Source organism: Ammospiza caudacuta, chromosome 11 (genome assembly GCF_027887145.1).
Source record: "Ammospiza caudacuta isolate bAmmCau1 chromosome 11, bAmmCau1.pri, whole genome shotgun sequence".
NCBI lineage: Eukaryota > Metazoa > Chordata > Aves > Passeriformes > Passerellidae > Ammospiza > Ammospiza caudacuta.
Window position 1 is genome coordinate 3,799,929 of NC_080603.1, and position 20,046 is coordinate 3,819,974.

The 20,046-nt window shown below is 45.1% G+C and overlaps 1 protein-coding gene across 1 annotated transcript in view; it reads right to left on the reverse strand.

The window, feature by feature from the left end:
* GPC1 (glypican 1) overlaps nt 1–20,046 on the reverse strand; it is a 209,843-nt gene that overhangs the window by 90,847 nt on the left and 98,950 nt on the right. The window contains exon 2 of the mRNA XM_058811942.1: nt 12,967–13,125. Coding sequence (XP_058667925.1) covers nt 12,967–13,125 — 159 coding nt within the window. The remainder of the gene's footprint in view (nt 1–12,966; nt 13,126–20,046) is intronic.

Here is a 20,046-nt window from a genome sequence, read left to right on the forward strand (position 1 = left end):
GTCAGCTTCCCAGTAAATCTTCAGGGATGTTAATCCACAGGCAGATCCTACTCTGTATGATACATATACAAGGAGTTTCCCTTGGCTAGGAATAGAACAGAACTGCTTCAGACACACTGGGCTTCAGTTGTATAAAATGTCTTGATTAGCATTTCTTGTTTCGTTTTCAGAGATAAAAGGAAATAACAATAGACTCCAAATCTCTTTCTCATTCATACCCAAAGCTGGTCTGCATAATTAAAAGTAATTGTTAGCTTCTAATAGCTTGGCATTTTTCACTGCACCTTCCAGAGAAGAGAAAAATCCAGACAGAAGAACTACTGAATTGTGAATGTTCACTCAACATTTTCAGTAGGCATATGAATCTTGTATTTAAGCCAAAGCACTAATGCAGCAAGAAGCACAGAGAGCAATTGCTTACTGGTGACCAAAGGTAAGAAAGGTCGAACGTTTATTTCCTATGTTGCTCCTATGCGTGCAGCGCCCAGAATCTTTTAATTATATTTCATGGTCCTCTGAACTTGTACAAGGGCGTAAAATATATTTATAGCTCACTTAAACTCTTAGCAATGAAGCAGCCATCCTATGCAGAACCTCTGCTAATCAAGTGAAGACTTTCTGTGCATTAACTTTAAAAATGTAAAAGAGTACTTGTTCCTTCTCCAGCTGAAACGCTTATCTCAGTCTAAAGGCAACAACAAAGAAAAGCTATTTTCTTCCTAGGTAACAGTTTGAGTCTGTATCAGTTCACCTGTGATGTTTGAAGTACAATTTCACTGGCAATGCACATTCATTATAACTGTTATTATAGAACTGGAAGCTCTCAACCACACTGTGCCAAACACCAAAGAAACATATAATAAAGAGATCAGCCCTCTCTAAAGCTTTTCCTGCCTAACTGTGTCATTTTCTCTTTTAGACAACAACAAAAAAGGGGTAATCAAATAAAGAGGTCTCCACTTAACTAATCATACTCGATGCAAATTCCAGATGAGCAGACTGAAAAGCTCCCAGTGTAATTATACACCTCACAACAAACCTACCTGGCACATCTTACACCAACCTTTCATGCTGGGAATCTGCTTTGAGATGAATGTTAGGGAAGATCAGCCAAAAACATTACTTGTGTGTGAGGCTGAGATGAGGGAAAGGAGTTGGTGCTTTACAACAGGACCAGCTGCCCTTGCTTTGCTTTCCCCCAGAAGCTGCTGGGCCCTGGCATGCTGGAGTGGGCAGTGATGGCAGGGAGGGAGCCAGGCTGGCACCTCCTGCTGCAAATGGGGCCTTACATGAGATTTTAAAGACTCCACTCAAGGCTGCCTTATTACTGCAAAGCCAAACACCCCCAGACTGAGGGATCTGAGAAAATTCAAACTGCTGCTGAAACCTTAATTCAGCTTCCTGATGCACATGCTTTATGATATGATCTTTAATTAGCTTATGAGGAAATTAATAATTATTTCTGAGTGTAGGATTTGGCTGATGTACAGTAAATAATGCACCATGCTACCTAATGAATGGTGATGATTCAGCAGACATCATCTCTCGTGTCCTGCAAGAGGCATGGGGCCTGGGAGGGAAAAAAACAGTGTAGGATCACATTCATGAAGAGTAAATATCAATAATTTATTTGTGCCAGAGAGGGAGGCACAAATTTAACTAAAAAAAAAAAAAAAAAAAAAAAAAAAAAAAAAAAAAATCTCAGTTCTTGTGTTTTGCCTTCTGGCTTTCTTGATATGGAGTACGGAAACATAAAAATATTTAGTGTTTCTTATCTGCTGATTAGTGTTTGATATGATCAAACAGAAGCTGGGCTGTGCAGCAGTTCAGGGGCCTGGTGGTGGCAGCACCAGGAAGGCAGAGGCACCACTGGGATGGGCTTCACTGTGACCTGCAGTGAAGGGGGATGAGAGGAAAGCTGGGCTGGCTTAGCTCAGCCTTGTCCTCTCCAACCTGGCTGAGAGCTGCATGGCAGATACAAAAGGCACAGGAGGCCATCCTGCAGAAACAAGGTAATGTTGCTCTCAAAGGGCTCATCAAGCTGGACAAAGCTCAGCCGTGTATTTTCAGAGCTGCAGCAATCCAGGCTGATATGTAAAATACTGGCTGTATTTGTCATGGCTACAGCCAACTGCACAGCTCTGCTGCTCACCTGCAGGTGGGAAGGAGGAGGATCAGCCCCTGCTCCAGCCTAAGCACTCAGCACCAGAGCAGGAGGAGGAACCCTACCCCTCTCATTATTACCTGTGAGCCAGAACTGGAGAGCAGACACTGACAAGTCCTTATTTACAGTGCACCATGACAAACAGGATGCTCCACTTTGCCCTCAGATGTCACAAATAAAGCACAAGGCCAGCAAATTGAGGCTATCCATTATTCTTGGTTATTTCCACCTAAGCCCTTGCCTTTCTTAATGACCTGGAGGGCAGGAGCAGAGCCACAGGCACGGATGGGTGCATCAGAAGAGAGCTGAAATCCTGCTCTCAGAAAAGTCAATTCCAGCCATTTCCTCCACAAGAAGTTTACTACATGCTGCCACACAATACTTTTATTGGCATTCATTACTCCTTGAGGACTAATTGATTCATTTTTAGCAGCAGTAAAACAAGGCTACATTTTACAAGGGAATTGCTCTACTGCTGGGGCTGTAGGAAGCTGCTCAATTATCTCCAGAACACTAAAAGCTGAATCCAAACTCTATACTCAAATTGTAACAAACATATTTCCCCAAGCCTTGATTAACCTACAGGCTGATCCCCAGCTCACAGCTGGCTCAGGTTTTGGGAGGGAGGTTGGGAGTGCTGGGGTTTGTTTATTTTATCATTACCATACAGCTTGGGACCCTGCAGAGCACAGACAGTCACCATGGGCTGCATTTCTTTATAAACCCTACTGGAAGTGAAAACCAAAAAATTGAATCCCCCTCAAACTCACAGTAAGGTTGCTCCTCTTTTTTGTATCTGATGTCTCCTTCATTTGGAGCTTCCTTTCTGTTTAAGAACAGCTGGAGACCCACAATTTAGCATTCACATTTAACTAGATATTTGTGGTATTCCAACATCCAATTAACAAGCTTGTTACCTCTCAACATGTAAAAATACCATAATATTCATTCCCAGCAACACCTACAAAAGAACACAACTGAAATACACACATCTATTACATACATACATATAAATATATATTCCTTTATATAACCCTCTGCCTTTATCAGCATCTCTAAGCCACTGAGTTTAAATGGATTCACAATCTTAACTGTACTGCTTTGAAAAATAAAAGGCAGATATAGTGACTAAAGTGAAAATGTACAGCTTGGAGATGGAGCTAAGACAAACTAAAACGAGTTCCAGCACTACATGCAAAAACAAAGGTGGGTAATCAATAACAAAGTGCTTCAGAGAGAAAAACTGAATCCTTTTTATTTTCTCTACTAATGAACAGCTCACTGTTTCTCTCCAGCCTGGGGGTGAAGAGCGTGCTGATGTTACCCCTTGGTCAGCAGGAATCACTGCTGAGCAATGTCAAACAACTTCCTGCAAAGGGGAGATCCTGCTGGGAAAGCTGTGGATTAGGAGGAGTATTACTAAAGACAAATCTTTAAAATCCCTCAATCTTTTTTCCCATGCACTCTCCTAAAGATCCCAACCAAGCTGAAGTAAAACCCATTGCTAATCCTGCCTGGGTCACCACCTCAGAGCACCTGATGCTGCACTCACATTTTGTAATATCAGGCCTGAGAGAAGCTGGGATTCCTGATTTCTACTTTTCTTTGCAGTGAAACAAACTCAGCCCATTGGTGTCTTGGCCAAGTCTACAGGTTTAATGAGAATTATGCAACACCATCTGGCTTCTTCAGAAGTAGCTATGAACTGCTGGGTAAAATGAGAGTTTTCTTTCCCTCTACCATGGGTAATTTCTGAAAATACGAGAAATAGAATTAAGATAGCCCAACATTGTATGGACAGGAAGTGAGGCACTGGAAAAAGCTCTGCACACATTACACCAGTTTAACTGTGCTTTTAAATGCAAGAAGCTGTATTTGCCTGAAGGGAAAAAACAAAATAAGGATGGGAGGGGGGGGATAAGTGAACAGTTTACATCCATAAGCAGCTATAGAAAATACAAAGGTGAAATGTTCATCAGGGAAGGTATTCAGCCTCTTGTAATCACAAAAAAGGATTATCTTTGAGTCTCCCTGCAGACAATCAATTCTCAGACTGTTTTTCATAGGCAGCCATCACCTTCAAGCTCTTATTGGCACTACTGGTACACACATTACACTCCAAAACCCAGATCAACTCCTCTAATCACAGCAGGTTACCTGACACCAAAAAACTCCTATACACTTGCCCCCATTAAGACAAGCTGTTTGCAGACCTCCCTCATGATTTGGATCATTACTTCCACTTCAGAAGGGGCCTTACACAGAAAAAACACAAATACCAATGACCAGAGAGCATTTAGAGGCAGTGCCTGCTCCCTCTTAGGCTGGGGTGCTGAGAACAGAGTTGATATCCCTGTAAGACAGGGAATGACATGATGTTTTTTGGTGTCTTACTAGAAAAGAATCACTGTTTTGTGAACTAGAGGTGCTCCTGCACCTCAGTCAACACCCAGGGACTTGAGCTCTGTTCCCATCTCTGGCACAAACCTATGCTATGACCTTCACAGAATCACAGAATCACAGAAGTTCAAGACTGGAAGAGACCTATAAGATCATCAAGTCCAGCCGATGTTCTAACTGTTCAACTAGATCATGGCAGCAAGTGCTACATCCAGTCTTTTTTTGAATTCTTCAAGGGATGATGACTCCACCACCTCACTGGGTAAATGATTCCAGTATCTGACCACTCTTTCTGTGAAATATTTCCTTTTTAATTCTAACTTACATCTCGCTTGACGCAGCTTGAGACTGTGTCCTCTTGTTCTATCTGTTGTCGCCCGGAGAAAGAGACCGACCCCCAGCTCACCACAGCCACCCTTCAGGAAGTTGTAGAGAGCGATGAGGTCGCCCCTGAGTCTCCTTTTCTCCAGGCTAAACAACCCCAGCTCCCTCAGTCGCTCTTTGTATGGCTTGTGTTCCAAGCCCCTTATTAGTCTCGTTGCCCTGCTCTTGACACGCTCAAGTAACTCGATGTCCCTCCTAAAGTGAGGGGCCCACTCATCTCTTCCCTCCACTTCTCCAAACCAGATGTTTGTCTGTTTATTTTTGTTTTCAAACCAAGTCCTTGGATCATAGATTGAGGCTCAGACAGGCAGGATGCCCTGCAGTGCGTTACAGCACTTCTTGGCTCTAGGCTGCTTCAATGGCAATAATTAATAAAGCAGAATCAACAGTTTGCTGCAAGCCCTTCTGGTGAGACAGAACAAAGTACTTTTATCATCTTAAATGAGAACAGATACCTTGAAGTACTCAAAATAACTAAGCTCCTATGTCAGGACATGCCACATATTTCAGTAGCATATTTCCCAGCTCATTGTGTTTGCTGATTTCTAGGTGGGGACAGCATCTTGTTGCTGGAGCCCCCCATGCTCCCAAATATCCACAGCATCTGGCTGGGAACAGAGACTAAATTCTTGTCAAACATCAAGTTGGAGCAAAAATATCCCCTCAAGAGCTGATTCAGAGCACCTAAACTTCTTTGCAATAAAAGCAGCCCAGGAAATACCATTATTTTCCTCTTAGGAGAAACACTGGGCATCAGAAAGATGAAGGGTGACAACTGCTTCATGTGAAGCCAGCAAACCAGGTAGAAAATGGCTGAGCACAAAGTGGTTCAAGACTCAGGCTCTTCTGCAGAGAAAGCTCAGCTGCTCATCTCCCCTTCCCTGCCCTGACTTCCATCCAGCCATCTGGGAGTGTGGCTCTGCAGCCACTGGGGGCAACACCAGCACCTGGGATAAAAGTTAGCCTGCTTGGCTGCTTGCTCTGGGAAATCAGAGGCTTTCAAAGAGATTCATGCACTGTGTCCTGAATGTTAAAATAAACTCTGCCAACACCTTCTTCTGAGATTACTATCTGGGCATCACTAATTTCTTGCAAAATATGCCTGTGTTATCCCTATCTCAGAAGAGCAGGTGCTTTCCTTTATGCCCCCAAGCAGATGCACATTTCACTGTTCTCTGAGCACTCAGAGGCAGATTTTTTGAGTGTGTGACAGAACATGGTGACAGCTGCTGAAACTCAGATGCCTGATGTACCTTTTTCACCTAACCTGACTTTTGCAAGGATGAAGCAGCTCATCTCTTGGGGTGTGCAGGCCCTTGCATGAGGCACCCCAGTGCAGTGCTCTCATCCCAGCCACTCCAGTTTTGTTTTCTTTTCTTTCAATAAAAGAAAATATTGTGCCTATGCCATCTGTTAAGCAAAGTGCTGCACAAACATTGCAATATACCCTGCAGCACAGAGCAGAGCCTTCCAGATTGTATGTGAGGAGAAGTGGCTGTAAGGAGAGAGAAAACTCCAGGTGCTGGAGCTGTTACAGGTGAGCCTAAACGTTTGCTTCCCCGAGGCAGAGACCTGTCAGGATTAATCTTGTCTGCCCAGGAATGCACCACTGCAGACACCACACCCCATTCCAGGAACCCATAAATACCAAATGAGATGCTCAGCACCACACATGAAAGCATCTCCTTTCTCTGGACTCTCACTGTGGGGGAGTGACAGCCTGGCTAGCATCAATCCTGTCTTGTGCTGGGCTGTTTTTAAGGTGGTTCCTTGCAGGGAACAATGTATGAAGTGAGCATGGCTGTTTGCTGCCTTTTTCCTATGGACACCTCCAAGGGAACCCCCATATTTGTTCCTCTATCCTGGATCCACCTGAGACTCTGCTTTTTTATTTCAGCTTAAAGGAGGTGCTCTCTTTGTCTGTATCATCCTCAAATCAACCCTAAGGCAAGGAAGTTGATGGGAGCCAGAGGAATCATCTGTGATGGACTCTAAATCCTTTTGATAACACATCCCAGAGGTAAAGCTGTAGGACAAAAGGGCTTTTTCTGAATGATGCTGCCCAAGCACTGTGCAGAAAGAGGCACAAAACAATGGTGTTTTAGTAGTGCAATTTTACCAAAAAGGTTGCCCCTGGCCTGTCACAAAAATGCAGTGCAGGTGATGAAAGCTCAGTGAAAGAGACTCATTCCCAGGTTTCTTTTCCTCCTATTCCTTTGTCACGCCACTAAAAAAAGATGATCAAACATCTTCCTGTCCTTAAGTCCCTCCCCTAACTCAGTCTCCCTGACTCTACCAGCTTTTTTTCAGGAGCTGAAATGTTCTAGGCCCACTCATTCTTTTCCATTTGGAAAAACATGCCCATGCACAGGCACTGTTTCATAGTGGATGTTCAGTTGGGAGACAGCAGGCAGCCAATGCAAGATTGATGCTAGGACAGACCAAGCTCAGGTGAGCTATGGAAGCCATGCCATGTCCCCAGCACAAATGCAGAGGGACAGCTGAGCCTGCTGCCTCCCATCTGCCCAAGGATGCTGCAGAGGTCAGAGCTCTCCCACAGTGCTGAGCCCATGGCCAAGGCCACCAACTGAGCCACACACCACAATTTCAGGGCAGAGCCCTGGCCTGGGGAGTCACCACAAGAAAGAGTGTTCACGGGCAATTAGGGGTTTCTGGATCAAAAGCAATACATTTGAAGTCCTAACTCAAATTCCTGGCCCTAGGGAGCAGCCAGTGCTGGTGCCAGGGGCAGAGGGAGCAGGCAGCTCACAGAGTGCAGCCCGTGACTGCTGGAGCAATTCTGCTCACTCCACAAGTGCTCCCTTCCACAGGTTCTGAAACAAAGGGGCTGATTTCTAATCACATCAGCATTTGCACATTTTAAGGCACAACACTTCTTCCCTGTTTCTAAATAAACAGTACCTTTTAGACAGCACCTCACCAAACCATGTGATGCCTCCAGGAAACAACCAGGGCCGAGAGCAGTGGCAGCAGGACATGGCAAGTGTGGAGCAGTGATTTTGGGACAACACATCTGGGGACACAGGCACTGCAGCCCTGATGGCCCAGATAACCCTTGCTCAGGTCTTGTGTCCATCATTTCCTGCACAGAGAAGTCCTGCATCTCTCATGCATGGGCCACCAAATTCAGATACTTTAAAATTTCAGGTCATCAGGCTTGGTCCATGGTCCCATCAACTGAGAAAATGCCAGCAAAATTCAGATTCAGGTCTGGATTTTGTAGTCCAGAACAGAGCTCTGCCTGCTGGGCTTACTCCACAACCTCCTGATCAGACTCCTTAAGCATTCACAGTATATAAGAATGTAAAACAAAAATGTTTATATATGCCTCTCTCCAACAGTGCTCTTAGGGGCTGCAGCTGTAGGTACTGAGGGTTATATAACTCAGTTCCTCTGACAAAGACACATTTGGTTGAACTTTAAACAAGGGACCTTTAGAAATCTGTAAAATTTTAACCATCAGTGTGTAACAGCTTCTAGGACGTTTCCCACCTTGTAACATTTAAAACAATCTTCATAAGAAATATGTAACTGTTTGAAACTAACTCTCAAATGATGTTAATTATCTGCATGGTCTGTGTTTCTGCATATGCAGTTTCCAGCTACCAAGACTGAGCATTAAGAAAGCTTTTACATGGCATCAGCTTTCCAATGACCAGCCAGATATAAACCACAAAATTTTTAATCTGCATTTGATTGTCACAGCTTAAAAATCACAGATTTTATGAGAGCTACAAATCATTTTTAGATTGTGCAGTGTGGACTTAAAGCCAAGGTTTTTTTGTTTTGGCTTGTTGATATTTCCTGAAAACATGAAACAATTCTAAAAGGACAGATTTCCTGGCTCACAGCTAAAGGTCAGCAGTCACACAGGGACTGCTTGCTAAGTGCACCAAAAGGAAAGACTGGCGCAACATTGCAGCATTATTAAAAAGTGATTTAAGTGGAGGAAAAGGGAGAAAATGGAGAGACAGACAAAGATTATACTCTCAACAACTGAGCTTTCACAAAGATTAGAAAAACAGCCTTGTTCCTTGCTGCTTGCAGCCCCTCAGTGTCACTCCAAGCACCGCTTGCTCTTGCTCCCTCTTTGCAGCCCTCTGCAGCCACCCCTGACTGCCCGGCCTTGGGAAGGGACTGCTCTGACCACGCACCACAAATCACTGCTAGAGCCTTTCCTGAACAGCCCAGAAGGTTTTCCAGGCTCCTTGCTGCAACAGAGTATGGCAGTACGAGTTTAATTTGTACTGGGAAGGACAGGAGCTCAGAATTCTGATGACTGTGAGCAACACTGACATGCAGCTGTTAATAAGCAAAAAAAGCTCATTTTCCACAGGAATCGCCCCCAGACCTGAGCAATGTTTGTAACTCTGTCCCAGTACACCTGAAGAGCCAGTCCTGTTCTGCAGCTGTCAGACGGGGCACAGCCAGCTCACATCTGTATCCTGAACCACTGCATGGACAAAGCTCCTTGTCAAGGTATTTAATTTTTTAATAATAGATACTGAAATTTCCCCATTCACTGACAAGATACCAGTTTGAAAAGAAGCACACTCTGCAATCAATGCTGGAAGCACCTTTAAAACAGTATTTAGGATGAGTCTCAACAGAGGCTGTATCCCAGCTCCCATTAAGACCCCTAGCTTGTTTTTAATTTTATTATTCATGTTTTTCTTTCTAAATATAGGCTATATATAGGTTTTTTTCAGGCAAATAAATGTCAACCAAAACCAACCTAACAGCAGGACTCTGGTACAGGCCCTGCTCCCAAGTACCTACATTTCCCTCCCTGTCTGACCAAGAGCCCTGGGCCATCAGAATTAACAAAGATTTTGTGCCTTTAATCCTTTAAATGAAATACTTCTACTCTGACCACAACATCCTCCCTAGCACTGAGTTATCAAAAGCATATGCTCCCATCACTCATGGTCTGTGCTTTTGGCTCATTTTTTTTTTTTTTTTTTTTTAATAAAGCTAATTGGTTGTAGAGCAAAATGCTACCTTTTCACTTAAAAGGTTAACAGCAAGCCTATGACCACATGTAGAGCTTGCAACTGATGTCTCCAAATTCTGCTAACTATAGTAACATAAAGCAAACCAACAAATGTGCTGGTAAGCAGCTAAGCAATAGCATAGGCTGTTTAAATTTAGCCCTGGCAGATCCTGGAGGAAGGGCATCTCCAGCCATGTGTCCTCTGCTGTGCAGAGAGAGCACTCAGACTGTAGATCCTATTCCACACACTTCATTTTGAATAAAGGGCTGCACCTATTGCATCTCATCTGTCTCTCACACGTGCATTTTCTCTATTGTATGAAATAAAGGGCACTCAGCTCTTGGACACAGAATGTTTGCCCAAAAGCAGCCAGGGAGACTGAAACCACAGCCTCTGTAATTCCTTGCAACAACACAAAGCTGCAGCTCAGAGCAGAGGCGTGCTGACAATTTAGGGCTTTACAGACCACAACCTGCAAGGATGAATTACTCTCCAAAGCAAAATGTTGACCACAGGCATGGAGAACATTACTTCAGAGGCAGATTGCTGTGGCCTTGCTATTTTCTGTCTGGAGCTTGGGGAATTTACAAGTAGAGATGATTGCCATGATCAGCAGTGAGATTACAGGCACGAGATTTGCTGTGATCAATCCAAAAATAAGACAGCTCCAGGCCTGAAGTTCAGTGTGCCATACCTGCTAGCAGAGAATACATGAATAATCTGATCTCCAGGCTACAATACTTTGAGAAAGGGTTGGACATCCCCATCCAGTGGAGCCTCTCCGCCTCCTCCTAAGGCCAAATGAAATCACTAATGTGAGGACAAGCTGTGCATTGATACCTCTGAAACCCCAAAAGCTGCACTCCAAGCTGCTGCTGAGGAAATCCAACAAAATCAGGCATCCAGTGCCAGCAAGACTAGAACTCATCCATGTGACATAAAAAGCTCCTTTATTGAACAGCTCTAAGCAGCACTACCTGAAAAAGTGTTGTTAACTGTGAGATTAATAACATTTCCTGGAAGCTAGGGCAGTTTCTGTGGCATTGTTTCAGGAGCTGAGGTGATCCCATTGTCCCATCACCAGAACTCCCTCAATTTCAAACCATTTATGCAGTAGCTAAAGAAAAATTAATAGTACTATTTAAAGGTAAAATCATGCTTGAAACTGAGACACAATATGATGATTTTTTTAATCATGTCTTGCATAAATTATGAACTCTGCATTGATTACAAGGGTAGTTAAGCACATGAAAAGGGTATAATGGGAGCAGGAGACATCTTCCTGGCCTGTGGGCTCAAGTGAGGTTGTTCCCACTACAGAACACCAATGATCTGTGCATTATGGTCTGTAAAAGTAATACTTGGCTTATTGAACATTTACTTTGTTTGATACTTAGAAGAAACTTGGGTATGCACCACAGAAATAAAGCTCTATCTTAGTAAAATTCTGGGGAATAAAACCAAAATAAAATAAAATACTGGGGAATAAAACCAAATGGCTCTAACTGACAACACAAGCATCCCCCTTTTATATACTTTGTTTTGCTTACTGTTACTCTTACTACTGTTATTATTATTAATCCACCAAAACATCACACTTAGACTAAGCCAGTTCCCCACTAGGAAATTTCTGCTTATTAGTATAATCCTCAACACTTCCATCAAATTTTGCACTCCCTTACATGTCAGATGCAGAACTCTGCTCTTTGGAGTGGGTGTGGTGAAAATAAAGAGCAGATACAGCAGCCAGTGCAGTGACAGGGAGTGGAGAGAGAGGGTGCCAAGCACTAACCCCTGTGGAGGGCTGGATTTCAGAGCTTGGGGACTGTGCTCAGCAGCAGCTACATCAGGTCCCATTCAGACATCAGTCTGAGCAACCACCATTGTCAGGCTCTTTGAAAAATCCTGATTGTCACCTTTTAAAGCAGGTGAAAATCAATTAATTTTGAGCTTATAAAGGAATGCCTTTGCTGTGGCCAACCTTGGCCACACACACAATGCCTTTTGCAGAGATGCACTGCCTTTTCTTCCTATTTAGTGTAAAAGCACTTCATCATCTTGGTTATAAGCCTGAAGGTCAGGCTTACTTCTTTAGATCTATTATTTACTACTTGAATTTCCAGTTCCACCTTTCTGGCTATTACAGCTTCTTTTCCCAACTCCTTTTCACGGTAACTCCGTGATGATGACTGTTTGATAAAGTTAGGAGTGCCATGATTCTAAGTGTCTGACCTTCTTCAAAATCTGATAATGGATACAGTTGCTGAATCACAGGTCATCTCAATTTTGTCAGTAAACCATTTATTTACAGTGGCCTTCAGACCTCCAGGCTCACTGTGCACTGCAAAATGGATTTTTCAGGGAACAATAAAAGTAGGAGAGCCATCCTTAGCCTTTGCTTAGGTTAGGAGGGATACTGGACTTTGGAGAGAATGTTTCTCCACAACATCTTATGTACCACAATCTCTAAGAGCTTTCCTGCTCTGTAACATTTCCTGATGTTTGTATGAAACTGACAGTTATAGGATCCAATACATACTAACCTTATTTTCACTTGCAACCTACATGGAAAGGACAAGAAAAATCCATGTCTCCTTAAACTCTCCCCACCTACTGAGGCCTATCCAGTCACCTTTGCAATATTGTTCAGCTTACAGTTCAAGGCACAGTGCCAGGTTTTACATCACTGCCCCAAATGCTACTGTGCTGTGGCAGGAGCTGATTTCAGCACGCCTGTCCCAGCTGTGTCAGTGCCAAGGCACACCAGGGTCTGCCAGGCTCCTCCAGTGGCTGCTCTGAAATGGAGATCTCAAAATGCCTTGGTCTTACAGAAACCCTGCCAGAGGTACAACTCCTACAATTCCAGCAACTCAATGCTTCACACAAAGTGTTGAGTGAGATGCAGAGAAAAACGTGTCAAACACAACTCCTGGCTCCAACAGTGCCTGGAAAAGTGAGCAGTGAGTGGATCCTGAGCAGAGGAAGCAGGCAGGTTTTACTCACTGTCAAAGCTCCTGTGCTGTGCTGTTAGGATGGCCTGCACAGAGCGACCAGCCTCTTTCATCATGGCTTCAAATTCACTTCGGCTTTTGTTTGCAAAGTTCTCCTCCATCTCGCTGGTGCAGCAGGTGTAGCCCTGTGGGCAGATTCGCAGGTGCTCCCCTAAAATGAGAGAAAATGCTGTTTAATGGCCAGGTCTGGAAAAGGGAGAACTTAATGCTGGACAATCTCAGCTTAAAAATATCCCAGCTCCCTGGTAACCTGGATCTGCATCAGGTCTTTCTGTCAAATTTACCACCTAATTTGAGTTCTTCTGCTTTGATACAGTGGTTGGTATCAATGCAGGCACAAATTTTCTCATTGTTGACTGTGAGGGAAGAAAAAGCAAGGGAAAAAAAAATCATATTTGGAGCAAGGAGAAGGGAAAATCTCCTGCTCAAAGTCTGTCCTAGAATCCATCTCTGCCTAGAATCCCAGAAGACATGAAAGTCTGATTAAATGACAGCTGTACTCATTAGACTTAATATGTACATTAGCACAGCCATTTGAAACTGCTTTGTAAGGAAAAAAAGAAACAACTCCAAAGTGCTCCCTGCCCTACCAAATGTAGCCTGAGAAGGCATTTCCTTAAGCAGAGAGGTGAAGCTAGTGGAAAGTTTTCAAGAGACAGAGATGTGATGAATGTCAGTGGAATTTGGGTGGCTAATTCCCTTCCACATGTATTGAAATTTTCAGTGAAAAATTTATCTCCTGGAAAGAGACAGGAGCACCCCAAAAAGGTTGCTCTGACAATCACTGATTGAAAATCACCCTTTGCTATAAGGAAGGACAGGAAAGGTAAGAAGACTCAGCAGTCAAATTGAAAAATTCTCCAGTGTGGAGCTTCTCCTGCCCTCTGCAATTTCTTTACTGTGGAGAAGCAAGTGCTCACCTAGGCAAAGTCAGCAACATTTAAAAAATAATTGCTCAAGTTCTTATGAGTCCTTACAAAAACACATCCACCTGCAAACACACCCTATGTTTCCCCTTACCCAAGCAATAAGAATTCATTTGAATTAAATCAAACATTTATTTAAAAAATTAAATAAAATACCCCTCTTGTTCCAAGCATGTTCTGAGATAAACCAATTACCAAGCAGTTACCATATTTAAGATAATTTGATTGGGATTGCCGATGATTTTGCTGGCACTTTTACAGGACTGCTGTCTTAATGTCACAGCTGAGCCCAAACATCTTTAAAATTTTGTTTTATCTTGTGTGTCTAAACAGCTTCAAATCCTGAACCTGCACAGCCTCCAGAGTTACCCACAAAGTCCTTAGCTATTTCCAATGTAAAGCTCTTAGCAAATGGGTGGTAAAGGGTCTCTGAAACTGGGTATGTGTCCTACCCTTGTTAAAGTTATCTCATTAGCAGCCTTAGACCAAAGGAGTGTTCTGTAGTTGATGCATTTTAGGCAGAAGCCATTCAGGATGAGTTTGTATTTTGCTGGCCCTTGTCCTGCTCACAGATGACCCTTGAGCAACCTCTGCAGGGTGTGGGATGAGCCTGTCCTTGGCAAACGGGTTACGGTGGGCATCTGCACTGCCAGGCCTCCTGTCTATGTGACAGAAATTGCTGCTCACCACCTTCTGTAGGAGACAAACTCCCATCTCCAGCCCTGTGTTGTGCTGCCAGCTGAGAGGAGTGTCAGGGTGGTGTGTCCTGGGGCTGCCTGTCTCCCTTCGTGCCCACTCTCTGTCCCCACCAGTGCCCAAATCAGCAGGAAAAGCAGCAACTTGCTTCAATGTAAAACCTCAAGAGTCAAATATAAATATCATGTGGCTCCATGCTTGCCATTACTGAATTTCACAGGCAACCCCTGATGAGGGGAGAGAATGATGCATCTGACTCCATCTTATCAGAAGGCTAATTAATTACTTTATTATTCTATATTATTCTAATATATACTATATTACACTATGTTACACTACATCTAAACTGAATCTGCCAAGCACTCCACAGCTCAGAACTGCCCAGAATCTGTGACTGTCACCAACAGTCCTGACACACACACACACACACACACCTGGCCCTGACAGGCCAAGGGAACAAAACCCCATAACTGTGGGTAAACAATCTCCACATTGCATTCTGCTTTGGCACAAACACAGGCACAGCAAATGAGGTAAGAATATTGGGAAAAATTGTGCCTTGCTTTTCTGTGTGAAGAGAAATGTGGGGCTACATGCTACACCAAATGTAAGCTCAGTTTCAGGGCTTGCCTGAGCCTCTCCTTCCCTCACTGGATTGTTCTGAGTCGTTCCCTGGGCTCCTTTCTGTAGAGCTCTATTTATCTGTACAGCGTCAGGGCTGCTGACATGTGACAGACAGGCAGGAAAAGGGAGCTGGAATTTTTTGACAAGACATGGCTTTGATTCCTGTCACGGCAAATTATAAAAACTTTTTTCTTGTCCAACCTTTTCCATCCCATTTCTGCTGCCACAGGATTTCTGGCAAGGACGGAAGTTTTGTGCACAGCAATTTTACTGTGGGATGCATCTGTCCATGAGGGCCTCGATGCCCTCAGGACAAAGTGAGGCCTTTACAGGGCCTGGCCTCTCTGAAAAAGCCAATCAACAAAGAAATGGATCCCAGGGGATCTCAGCCATTTCCAGAAGTGCCTTTACCTCCTCAGCTGATGGTGAATTTTGGTGGTGAGGTCCTGGCCATGCTCAGAGGCCTCACACTCCACAACACGAGCACTGCCGCCATTTCCTATGGGCGTCATTACCCGCCAGGGCTGGCAGGCTCAGGCAAAGCCTCCAACAGCCCTTTACAAACACCCTGCTGTGGGAAACTGAGTCAAATCAGTGGAGCCCTGAGGATCTCTGATCTCCCAGCCTGCTGCCAGCAGGATTCAGGCAGGAGGTGTGCCTGAAACATGGACGTCCCTGCAAGGAGACACCATGCGTTCACCAAAGCTGCCCTCCAGGCAGGCTCCCTGCACAGGCTGTAGAAACCAAGGGGAAGGTGAGGGGATTGCCCCCAGGAGGAGAGGAGGGGAGGAAGAGCCCCATGCCTGAGCTCCCTGAGGAGCAGCAGTGGGGAGAGCTGTGTTAATTAAACTGGGACACGTCCAGACAGCGCTGTGTGCGCTCCCAGCCCGGGCGAGGCACAGCGTGTCTGAGCAGGATGGCCCCAACCCTGCTGCGACACCACAGCCTCCACACAGCTCAGGGGGACTGGGGAAACACAGGCAGAAAGCAGGGAGAAATCACACCCATAGCTGAAATTGGTTAATTTTACACAACTTTGTGAATTGAATATAGAATTGTTTCCATTCTTGAGCTCCAAGCAGCTTCAATCCCTTTTGAAGTAGCATTTATCTCAGCTTTCTGCAGGTGTTTGTAAGGTACTCAGCAGGTGCTGCGTGGTGCTCAGTGCCACCACACTCTATCTCAGTAGGAAGCAAAGTTTTTATTATTTATCTCTATAAATCAAACTCACCACACAGAGAACAGTCTCACAGCACTGTGAACATGCTCTGCTTTCTTTGCTTTTTAACGTGACCCACCCTGGAAACATTCACTATTATTATTTAACCTTTTCCTATTGATTCCAAAATAAATGTGCTCCAGAGCATATTTTGGTTCTCCTTATATTTCAAAGTCCCTTTGTTTGCCAACCTGCCTTTGTCCTATTGCTGAAGCTTGCACTATAAATATCTTTGGGTTCACTTGGCAGGAGATATCTCCAGATAACTACAGAGAGCCAGAGGTGTTTTCCAAGGAGTAAATGCCCACGATACAGGGTGCGTCCTCTGCCTGCTGCTGTGCCACACAAGCTCTCCCTGTGTGCAGCTGACCTGTTGCTCACCACTTGTTGGACAGCATGTGCTCCCACCCCTGCAAAAGCCTTGCAGAAAGCAGACAGGCATGGCAAAAACAAACTGGCAGCAAAGAGGGGGCTGCTCAAATCTCCTGGAGGATGATGGATATGCTTCCAGTGACCAAGGCCAGCTCTGGGTCATGCCCAGAGAACCCTAGATTTACACAACACATCTGTAAGTAAGAGAAGATGCACCTTGAGATGCTCTGAAAACAATCAGCTTGCCCACGCCTTCCAGAGTCACAGTGTGAGGTTCAATGTGGGTCTCTCTGGAAGAGCCAGCTGTCCTGCAAAAGCTGCTGAAGCTGGGGTGGGAGGTAACCCACCCACAGTCCCATGGAAATGGAATGGAAACAGGGTAGAGCAGGCAGGAAAACAGCATCAAACAAGGATCTCATTTATGATTAACTGTCCTGGAATGGAAAGGAATAGGCAGGAGGCTGATGACAAGAGAATATCCCACTGCATAGCTACAGGCTTGGATTGTCCTTGAAACACCCTCTCAAGCTGGCTGGGTTAGCAGATCATTCTGGCTATTAAATTCATTACTGCACTTCAGAGTGCTGAATATTAAATCACTTGACCACTTCCCACTCAGGGATGGAGTTAGGCCCAGGGTCCCTGCAGGGGAACAGCCCTGCCCACAGCCACCACTACTAGGAGCTGAGACAGGGCTCAGCTTTGACAGGGCTCAGCTCCTGCTTTTTCTGCTGTGTGCCCCAGCCTCTTGCCCTGCCCATGGGCTCCCTGCCACGGGCTGTGTGCTGTAACACCCAGGAGCTCAGCTAGCTGTGCCCAGGAAAGCTCTCCAGCTGTTCACTGCTCCTGCCTCTCACCCCACCAGGAGGCTCTGGAAACAAGACAGAAGGACTGTCACAGGGGTGTAAAATGCAATACTGAGAGAAGAGTCCTTGGCTCCTTTAACCATGTAAATGGTGCTATTTCTATCCCTCTCACAGGATGTTGGAGATTGAATTAATTACAATGTTTGCAGAAGGTTTGGGGTTATGTGGCTGTGTCAGAGTATCTAAATGCAAATTATTACAAAATCATTCCTCCCGGAGGTTAATTTATTTCAGGCTGTGATAAATCCATCATAATTCTTCCCTCATATTTGCAACCCTCCTCCTACTCGCTCTCCAAACTGTTCCAACAGCTCATTTCATGCTCCTAGCCTCAGTCCAGCCCCCCATGCCAGGAACAACTCCAGCCCAAGCTCCCTCCTGGGGGCTTTCTGGGTGGCCATGTCTCAGGCAATCAGGTTTGCTCAAGTGCAAGGCGTGCCAGGCATGGCAGGGATGCCAGGACACAGCCCCTGGCCAGGGGCAGCCAGAGAGCCTGAGAGCACCTGGCAGCTGAGGAGCTCCAGCCCTCTCCTGCTGTCCCTGGTAGGCACTGCTGTTCTGCTGGCCTCTCCCTCCTCACACCTACATCCCATCCAGGCTAATGAGCATCACAGCCAGGAACTGAAGACAAAACACCAGTTTAGAATATGGGTTGTCTTTTTTTTTTTTAACCATGTCAGAGTGTCTACAACCATGAGCCTGGAGGTGGTACAGATGTTAAAAATACCTTGCAAAGAGGTAGTGCAATGAAAGTAAATTCCTTTCCTTATGCCTGCCAGCTTATCCTGCTTCGAGTGCTCCTGTCCCCATTCATCTTCAAATACACATCTTTACAGAGAACACAGTACAGCCAGCACCAGTACCATGATGCTACCTGGAATCCCAGTCTTGCCTCAGATAACTCCTAGGAGGAAACAGAGGTACCCAAAAAACATTTGGACTAGGAGATAGTCCTGGCTGACCACCCTAAAGAGCTCTTCATGCCCTTTTCACTGAGAACCACCTGCTGGCAAGCTCTGCCAAGCACCTACACCCCATAACACCTGTAAGGTGCCCAGCTGTACAGCTCCTCCCCTGCTCTAGCTGCTGCCATCACACTGAACCAGAGACCAGACTGCTCTATTAAGCAGAGTGACAATCGGATCTTTACTCATATTGCAAAGGCAGATGTTAGCTGTGCAGCCTGTTTCTTTGATTTGCAGTCAGCTGTTGGCAAAATACGATATCTTCTATTTTCTGATTGTGTATTAAGAGTATCATCATTTTGGCTTCAGTTTGCACATAATGTCAGGGGAGTCACAGCAGGCCTGAATATCAAGTATCATACAGCAAACACTGTGATCAAAATGCACTGAACCATGTTCTCCCTGGTCCCAGTGACACTGTAGGCTGAGGACAGCAAGGTGGGGCAGGGCTGTGGGCTGGCCCAGAAAGAGGGGGCTGCTGTTGAGTTTTTGGGGTCCCCAGGACAAAGTGAGAGATGAGGAATCTGACTCCAATTTCTCAGTAGGCTGATTTCATATGTTATGATATGATATTATAGAATGCTATACTAAAACTATACTACTAAAGAAAGAGAAGGATACTGACAGAAGGTTTAACAAGAATGAATAATAAAAACTCATGACTGACTCAGAGTCTGACACAGCTGATGGTGATTGGTCATTAATTAAAAACAATTCATATGGAACCAATCAAACATGCACCTGTTGGTAAACAATGTCCAAGCCACATTCCAAAGCACCAAACACAGGAGAAGCAATCAGATAATTATTGTTCTCATTCTTTTCTGAGGCTTCTCAGCTTCCCAGGAGAAAAAATCCTGGCTAAGGGATTTTTCAGAAAATATCACAGTGATGGGAGGAAGCATATGGTCATGAGGAAGAGTTGTGCTCAAATGAAGTCCTTATTTTCCTGCACTTCCTAGGAAGATGCACTCTGAGGATGGGAAGCAGAGGTGGTAGGGTGCAGCTGGAAACCAGCCCTGCCATGGACTCAGGGACATCTCGGATGAGCTGGCCTGGGAGCTAATGCAGCAGGGTGGAGAGGACAGCACCCACAGGAACCACTCATGGACCTCAGCTCCTGCTACGTGGCAAGACCCAGGCTAATCTCAGCTGGCCCAAGGCCACCACAGGCAGTCGCAGCTGACACAGGACTGCACAGGAGGCAGAGGCTCTCTCTCTCTCTCACCACTGCATCCACACCGGTGATCCCACACACATCCCTGCTGCCTCCTGGCCTCAGTAAGGAGAGAGGGGTTTGTCTCTGGCACAATCAATCCTGTCTCTCTGCTGCTGCTGGGTGAGTAGCTGGTTATCTCAGGGGACTGAAAACAAGGGCATGAAGCCTTTCCAAGCTGCACACCA